At 49.5% G+C, this 8,559-nt stretch overlaps 1 protein-coding gene across 2 annotated transcripts; it reads left to right on the top strand.

Moving 5' to 3' along the window:
* The first annotated feature begins 5,387 nt into the window (after positions 1–5,387).
* Positions 5,388–7,564, top strand: Ccl19 (C-C motif chemokine ligand 19). 2 transcript variants are annotated; one of them, XM_037202298.1, is made up of 4 exons: positions 5,388–5,813; positions 6,784–6,916; positions 7,126–7,222; positions 7,319–7,564. In XM_037202298.1, exons 1-4 carry the CDS (start codon positions 5,753–5,755, stop codon positions 7,379–7,381), a joined length of 354 nt encoding a protein of 117 aa, XP_037058193.1. In that variant the 5' UTR covers positions 5,388–5,752; the 3' UTR covers positions 7,382–7,564. The 2 variants fall into 2 exon arrangements, with proteins under 2 accessions (XP_037058193.1, XP_028739916.1); XM_028884083.2 differs by having other exon boundaries at positions 5,394–5,813; positions 7,314–7,564.
* Positions 7,565–8,559: the final 995 nt, after the last annotated feature.

Raw genomic sequence — 8,559 nt, 5'->3', positions numbered from 1 at the left:
AAGTCAGAGCTTATTAAGAATTTTGGACAAAGGACTGAAATGGAAAAAGCAGGGATTCTTTGCATGTGGTGAAGGCTTTCTCACCTAGGGTTAACATAATAAGGGGACTACAGACCCTGTCCATCAATCAATAGCCACCAAAGCATCTGGATCCTTTGTCTCAAGAACTAGAAGATGGATTTCACAAAAAACAAATGGTGAATTGTTTCTAGAAAGGACAGAGCCTAAAAGGAAGGAAACTGGCAGAGCTCCCATGCAACAGGAAGATCCTGAGGAAGGGCCACCCCAAGGGTCTTTGTCTAAGGGTTAACAAGACTTTACTGACTAGAGGCATAGGTAGGGAGTCGGTTGGTCCAGCTGGTCTACCTGGACTGGTGGTTGATGATGCACCTCTGCATCCTTGTGGCTGGACTGGAGTTTTGGAGACAGCTTCAAAGCCAGTGGAGTCTCTGGTTGTGAACAGAATCCAGGCAGTTATATCTATTAGGTTGCCATGTAAAAGGAAAAGAAGGTTAACAAGAAACCAGTAGCCCTAAACATTTCTGTCATTTATGGCCCTTGGCCAAGACAGAACTTCCGACAGAACTAAGGACATTTCTGGCTTCTGGCCAAGACAGAACTGGTTATGGAGAAATGAAGGATAAGTACTCATTTCTCAGGTCCCCCGCCCAGCTGCCTCACAAGCTCCTTGCTCCTATTATCATCAGAGTTATGTAGAGAAGACCAGAACACACCCAAAGGGATATTGGCTTTTGAACATTGCTCTTAGGTGTCTCTCCAGTGTGTTCCTGCCTCTGCCGCCCAAGTGCTGGGATTAAAGGGGAGCACCACCACCGCCCAGCTCTTTAGTTACATTCTTTAAAAGATGTAATTTACAACATTGTTCAAATATTAAGCAAAGCTTAAAATTTAAGCAAAATAAAATAAGCAAAAGTGTGTGTGCAGATTTATTTTCTTAAAGAACTGTCTCGTGTAAATGCAAATATGAGGTAGTTCCTTAAGGTGTACCATTTAGATGTTTAGATGGGGGTTGGAGAAGGGTACTAATATTAGAAGTCAGGGTTACAAACATTCCAACCGTGTGTAAGCAGAGTTCATTTGTTGTTTTTGACCCCCTCTTTTAAGACATCATTAGGAAAATACACTATGTCTGAGGCGATCTTTGCTTTATGAGTTGTGCCTTTTCTAAACTTTATCTAAAGTTTCTTGACTCAGACAGCAGAACAGGCAAACTAGATCCTGGGGTAAAGGGCTCCTTTTTCTGCTTTCATCCTTTAGTTTTCTCTAGCTTTCCATCCTGCCTCACCTTTGGCTTGATTAATTTGCTAGAATAGCTCATAGAACTTGGAGAAACACATATACTGTTTGTGATCAAGGATATTATAAAGAGGTCCAGGTCATTGTTCTATTGTTGTGAAAGGACATCATGACCAAGGCAACTCTTATAAAAGAAGGCATTTAATCGGAGGCTTGCTTACAGTTCCAGAGGTTTAATCCATAATCATCATGGTGGGGAGTGTGGAGGCTTTGAGGCAGGTGCTGGAGCAGTTGCTGAGAGCCTACTGCTCTCATAGGCAGAGAGAGAAACTGTGACACCAGGCCTGGCTTGGGCTTTTGAAACCTCAAAGCCCAACCCCAGTGACACACTTTCTCCAACAAGGCCATGCCTCCTAATCCTTCTCAAGTAGCACCACTCCCTGATGATTAAGTGTCTTAGATAGGGTTTTCATTGCTGTGAAGAGACACCATGACAACGGTAGCTCTTATAAATCAAAATATTTAATTGGGGTGGCTTGCTTGCAGTTTCAGAGGCTCAGTCTATTATAATCATGGCAGGGAGCATGGCAGCATGCAGGCAGACGTGGTGCTGGAGATGTATCTAAGAGTCCTACATCTTGCAGGCAACAGGAAGTAGACTGAGACACTAGGTGGTATCTTGAGTGTAGGAAACCTCAAAGCCCGCCCCCATGGTAACACACATCCTCCAACAAGACCATACCTACTCTAACAAAGCCACACCTCCAAATAATGCCATTCACTATGAGATTATGGAGGCCAATTACGTTCAAACTACCACACTAAGCATTCAAATATATGAGCCTATGGGTGCTGGGGGATATCTTTCTGTATGATGTGAACATGTGTTGTTTCCATTGGCTAATAAATGGACTGCTTTGGCCTATGGCAAGGCAGCTTAGAGGCAGGTGGGAAATCCAGGACAGAGATAGTAAGAGGAGAGGCACAGGCAGAGAAAAGATGCCAGCTGCTGCCAGGAGAAGCAAGATGTGAAAGTACTGGTAAGCCATGACCACATGGCAACTTACAGATGAATAGAAATGGGTAAAGTTACAGGAGCTAGCTAGCGAGAAGGCTGAGCCATTAGGCCATACGGTTTGTAACTAACGTAAGCTCTGTGTGTTTACTTGTCTGAGTGGCTGTGGGACAGGTGGGACACAGGAAAACTTCTGACTACATATGGGGGTCGTTCTAACTCAAACAACCACAAAAGGCTATAGGGAAAGCCATGAAAGAGATGTTCACAGGGGTGTGAGAGGAGCGCAGAGCTTCTGCGCCCCTTCCGGGAGCCCCCACTTCCTCAGCTACTCAGAAACCTCTCTAACTTAGTCCTTTTGAAGTTTCATTATGTAGCCCTAGTTGATGACATTATTGGCTATAGATGTATCAACCTAACCTGCCTCTGGTCTCTCAGGTGAATGAGGCTGAAATTTCCAATCCTTTTATCTCATCGCATCAACGTATATAAGACTCTCATTACCACACAGAGTTCAAGCATTTTAGTAGCTATTTGCCAGAGCAGGGGTGGGGAGACCAGAAAGAATAATTTTTAAAACTATTTTGTTGTTATTGTGTGTATGTCTGATGAGGTCAGAGGGGTCAGATCTGGAGCTGGAGTTACAGGTCGCTGTGATGTGGGTGCTGGGAATCAAATCCAGATCCTCTTCAAGAACAATACATGCCCTTAACCACTGAGCCATCTCTCCAGTCCTAAGTTTCTATTTCATAAGATAGTTTACAGAGATGAATGTGGTTGTGTGCACCAAGTTCAAGGCCAGCCAGGTCTACATAGAGTTCCAGGACCACATAACCACATAGAGACTCTCTCTCTCTCTCTCTCTCTCTCTCTCTCTCTCTCTCTCTCTCTCTCTCTCTCTCTCTCACAGACACACACACACACAATAATAATAATAATAATAACAATAATAACAAAAAGGATTTTAATAAAACATCCATTTGAGAGGTGGAGTGGGCGATTAAAGAGCTTTGGGAGAATAATATGGCACCATTGAGTCTGACTGTGGTGGGGTTCATTACCATCCAGAAGTCTGAAGGGGAGGAAAAAAAGGAGGGTCTGTGACTAGAGATGGGCAGAGTGACCTTGCCTATAATCCTAACACTCCAGAGGCTACAACTGGAGAATTGCTGTAAGTCTGAGAACACTCTGAACTACCTAAGAACACTAGTCTAGAGACCGGGCGGTGGTGGGCGGTGGTGGCACACATGCCTTTAATCCCAGCATGCGGGAGGCCAGCCCCACTTCAGTACAAAGGCATCAGGAAACAAACACCTTTCCTGTCCACCTCGCTCCTGCTGCTGCCTCTCTGGCCAAACAGAAGAGGGGGGGGGGAGCGGATCCTGGATAATGCAGGCTGCAGAGGTCAGCCTTCCAGGGAACACAGCAGGACAGGAAGAGCAGAGAACAGACACAGATGGGAAGGTAGAGCAGCCACCGCTGTGGAACGGACAGACAGACGCCTGTGTGGAAAGAGGGCATGAGAATGAAGGCTAGTGAGTGCTCACAGTGTGCCAGCCTCTGGGCTAAAATGCCTTTACTGAGTAAAATAAGGAAAGCCCATTTAACCCTAAGAAGCAAATGTACTGCTGTCCCCCTTCTGTAGGTAAGGACCCTGGACACAGAGAGGACTAACTGCCTGGCCACACAGCCGGTGGGGGGTGCTGGTGGACTCCCACCTCTGCACACTGTGTGCTCCGGACCGCGTGCTGTGCCCAGCAGACAGTTGGCACAGACAAGGTTGGGGGGGGTGGTACTATTGGTGTGATTGTTTTCTGTATGTGTAAAACAAGGATTATAATCCAGGGTAATAAGCACGTGCCTTAGTACGCCTGGGAGAGTTACACATGGTACTGCTGGCGGAGTGATTGAACCAGAGCCCAGAGGACAGTCAGAAATGCTATTGTTATTATTACTAATGAATGAAAACAAAGATAAATGTGAGAAATCTAGAGCCAGCTTTGGTGGTAAGGGCACTTGTTATCAAGCCGAATGACCTGAATTTGATCCCTGGCATCTCCACAGTGGCAGGAGAGAATCACCTTCCTCAGAGTTGTCCTCTGACCTCCACTCATGTGCTGGGACATACAGCCCTCCCTAGTACACAAAAAAGAAGTGTAATTTTAAAATAGTTTTAAGTCAGAGATGTAAGAAAACATTCCTCCCCGTCCCCGGTTAAAAAAAGAGGATCCAAGGGCTGGAGAGGCTGGGACAGTAAGGTGTTTGCTATGTAAGCCTGAGGCCCTGGGCTTGGATCCCCAGAACCCACCTGAAAAGGGGTGGCACACATCTGTACTCTCTGTGCTTGGGGAAGCAGAGACAAGAGGGATGCCTTGAGCTCACTGACCAGCTGGAATTGCCAAGCCAGTGAGTTCCGGGTTCAGTGAGAGACCCTGTCTCCAAATCTAAGGTGTAGAGTCATGGAAGAAGACGCCAGATATCAACCTCTGGCCTCCACATGGGCATGCACACAAACACATACATTTCTACACAACACGCACACACAGAGGACCCAGAACTTGGGTGCAGAGGGTTGGAGGGTAACCCATGCTAGCTGTTCTTTTGAGGTCCTCTCTTCTAATCTTTCTCACAAGGATGGGGAAATCATTAATTCCTCCCCCATCTGTCAATTCCTTGAAATTTAGGGATTTGTCTCAGAAGGGGCTGGCCAGCCCCTCTCATTAGAAATCCCCTCTCGGTTCCCAGGATTGAGGGAAGGGAAGATGGAGGGGCTGTTCTATCCCAGGCTCCCTCCGCTGTTCCTCTGACCTAGGCACTGGATTTGAGAAATGGGCAATGCCTATAGATCCAGGTGGTTGAGTCACAGGGGCCTGAGAGGTAGGACAAGGGTCCTGGGCCCTGTCCTTGGGAACCTTCCCTTCCAGCCCTGCTTGTCAACTCCGCTCCTAACTCTCCCTCTCCCTCACCAGCGCTTCTGAGGCCCAGGCCTACGGCTGACAGTGCCAATGGTTCTAACAAGAGACAGCACACACCCTCTCCCTGGAAATGACAGGACACAGCGTTTTCTATTTTTTTTATTTTTTTGGCCAGACTGTGGAAGTTCTCAGAGCTAAAGCCAAAGAAAGCAGAGGGGAAGCCACTGAGTGAGGGGAAGAAGGAAGCCAAGGTCATGTTTTGCCAAAAGAAAAAAAAGGGGTAGAGGGGGGTAAACGGGAAGACCCAAATGGGCCATGGCGGGGAATTTTTTTGGACAGAAAGTGAAAGCTTGGGGCATAAATTGGAGCCGGTGGCGGGCTCACACAGGCTCACACGGGCTCACACGGGCTCACATCCTCTTGCCTCTGGACCCCATCACATCCCTCTAGGACGCCCATCACTCCCCACACCCCCCGCAGAGCCTGAGCCTCTCACAGATTCCTGCACACACCCAAGAACTCTCAGGCTTACACATTCTCTGTGGCCTGCCTCAGCTCGCCCGCCATGGCACTCGGTGCAGGCCCACTACTGGCCTTCAGCCTGCTGCTTCTCGGGACCTTCCCAGGTAAGGCTGAGGGGATAACTAAGGTGGGGGAGACAATGGCTTGTGGGTAATGTCTGGATCTCAGACTGTCACAACGGTCATGACAGACCCTGCAAACTCAGAGCCATAGGCTCCCTGTGCCTTCTGTGTGTGCCTGTCAGTACGGATGTGCCCCTAACCCTGAATTCCAATGTGGCTCCACTCTTGGCATCTCCTGGGGCCCTATAGCTGCCCCCCCTCCCTGCAGGTGTCATGTCCTGATACCTCAGTTTCCAAGCAGCACAAGGAAGGAACAGTATTTCTTGCTTCAGGGACCTAAGGACGTAACTGAGTTGGAGTGTTTGTCTCGTGTCTGAAGCCCTGGGTTCAATGCCACCACTGGGGTTGTGCATCAGGGCTTTGTTGTGTATCTGCTTCAGTGTGAGGGGATGAGAAACACTGGAGCAGGCCTGCTCAACAGCTTCACCCCTTTCTGTTGTTCCTGCTGGGGGGCCTTGTGTGTTGGCTTGGTTGGGTTTTTGAGATGGGGTCTCTCGATGTTACCCAGGCTGGCTTCACAGGCCTGGGCTTGGGTGATCCTTTTGTCTCTGTTTCCCCGGGAGCTGGGATTCTGGGTGCAGCAGCCATCTGCTGGCCATGTAGTAATTCATAAGACTGAAGAAGTCCTTGGCCAAGGCACACCTCCTGTCCCTGCACTGTGACACCATCCACTCTCTATTTGCTGAAACATGGTGAAAATTGAGAAAATCTGGGAGAGGGTGTGTGACCAGGACAGCAAGAAGGCATTTGTGGGACGTACAGAAATGGCTATTTATTAAATGGCTTAGAAGAAGACGATGTGTTCAGCAGCCGAAAGGGCCATGGTGGCACACAGTGGCTGCATCTCAGGTCCAGCTCTCTCTCACACAGAGATGCTGTTGAAGTGACTTAGGGTTGTGGCTCTCCTTCCTCACGGCCTCCATGTCTTCTCCCCTTCTCTCTCCTGTCTCAGCCCCAGCTCTTGGGGGCGCTAACGATGCGGAAGATTGCTGCCTGTCTGTGACCCAGCGCCCCATCCCTGGGAACATCGTGAAAGCCTTCCGCTACCTTCTTCTCAAGGATGGCTGCAGGGTGCCTGCTGTTGTGTGAGTTGTGGGAAGACTCTCTAACCCCATGTCCCTGTCAGCTCTTGGTGACACCACCGTTGCCTTATCCCCGAACTCATGGCCGAGTCCACCTTCCAAAAAAGCCCCGGAAACAGGTCCCCATACATAATATCCAAGCCTCTGCTCCTCATTCTAGGGCCTTCTAGGAAACCAGGTTCCAGATCATTCTCTCTGACCTTTGACTGCAGGTTCACCACACTAAGGGACTACCAGCTCTGTGCACCCCCAGACCAGCCTTGGGTACAACGCCTCATCCGAAGACTGAAGAAGTCGTCCGCTGCCAAGGCAAGCCTGACCCTCCTCAGCCCCTCCTCCATCCTCCAAACCCATGTCCAAGATTCCAGCCCATGACCCTGCTTCTCCTTCCTCCCCTTAGAGCAGGAACAACAGCGGTTAACCATGACAGCACCAGAGGAGCCCTGTGTCTTGAGAAAAGGGATGTGAATCACCCTGGCCCTAGGAACCAAGGACCAGGAGAGAGGACCAGGCCTCCTGATGCTCTGCTCCAGACCGAAGCCAGCCAGGGCTGTGCCTAGAGAACCAATGTGAATGTGGGTGTGAACGAGAGCACAGTCTCTCCAAGGCTAGACTGCAATGCTTCCAATAAAACTGTTTGGTACCCATGGATCTGTCTGTCGGTTCACTCTCTCCCCAGGAGACCAGGAATAGGATGGGAGGAGGTGGAATGGCAGGCTATATTTTGCACCCTGAGTTCTAAGCAATCTGTTCACGGGCCTCCACCTAACACCCTGATGCTCCCAGAACCAGCCCCACAATTAAGGACCTAGCTCACGTTTCCCCGGCCCATCACACTGCATTCCGCTCCACAGAACTTGCATCAGTGAAACAAAGTCCCGGAGAAGCCTCAGGTCTTTCCGGCTTTGGCATCCAGGTGTTTGATCACCCAGGTGTCTCGGGGATGAGGAGAGGGTGTGCCTCTGCTGTCTAGGACTGCTCAGCCACCGAGGGCTCCCTCGAGCACTCTTCTTCCTCCTCTGCCCTGCTGGCTTCTTTCTGGGTCTGGATGTTTCCTCCTCCGGGAAATCATCACTGACTCAGACTGGGTTAGCTTTGCTTCCTCCTAAATCTCCAAGCTCTGCACCTTGTTCTCCCCTACACAACACCCACCTACACACACACACACACACACACACACACACAGAGAGAGAGAGAGAGAGAGAGAGAGAGAGAGAGAGAGAGAACTCATTACAGTAACCTATTTTGCTGGTTCGTCCTTCTCCCTGGACAAAGGTCACATCTGTATTGGTTTCCAACAGATAGGGAGTCAATAACATTTGCTTAGAGAATGAACAAATATGAGAGAACAGGATCAGCGGCCGTGGAGGATAACCCCATCTTCTATTCCATCCATTCTAAATCTGACCTCCAGACCAGCTGTCCTGAGCAGGGTCCTGTCCCATCAGAGCAATCCTGGGGCCAGACACCAAGGACACTGACTGGGAGCCAGGGGTTGGGGAAGGAAGACAGGCCCTCGGGGTGGAAGAAAGAGCAGCCAGGGATGCTTGCAAGATCCAGCATGGAAGAGCCTGGTGGCCATCACCTCTGTGCACACAGGCAACACTGAGTGCTAGGGAAAGAGTCTTGTCTGCAGGACCAAGGCC

Source organism: Peromyscus leucopus, chromosome 2, assembly GCF_004664715.2.
Source record: "Peromyscus leucopus breed LL Stock chromosome 2, UCI_PerLeu_2.1, whole genome shotgun sequence".
NCBI classification, from domain to species: Eukaryota; Metazoa; Chordata; class Mammalia; order Rodentia; family Cricetidae; genus Peromyscus; species Peromyscus leucopus.
The sequence above is the reverse complement of the archived record's forward strand: the minus strand, read 5'-3'. Positions and strand labels throughout refer to the sequence as shown.

What these genes read in the sequence shown, in the direction of transcription:
- Ccl19 (XM_037202298.1), top strand. Translation starts at nt 5,753, where the DNA reads ATGGCACTCGGTGCAGGCCCACTACTGGCCTTCAGCCTGCTGCTTCTC. An exon ending in TGCAGGGTGCCTGCTGTTGT is followed by an intron (nt 6,917 to 7,125) that starts GTGAGTTGTGGG and finishes CTTTGACTGCAG; the next exon opens with GTTCACCACACTAAGGGACT. An exon ending in AGAAGTCGTCCGCTGCCAAG is followed by an intron (nt 7,223 to 7,318) that starts GCAAGCCTGACC and finishes CCCTTAGAGCAG; the next exon opens with GAACAACAGCGGTTAACCAT.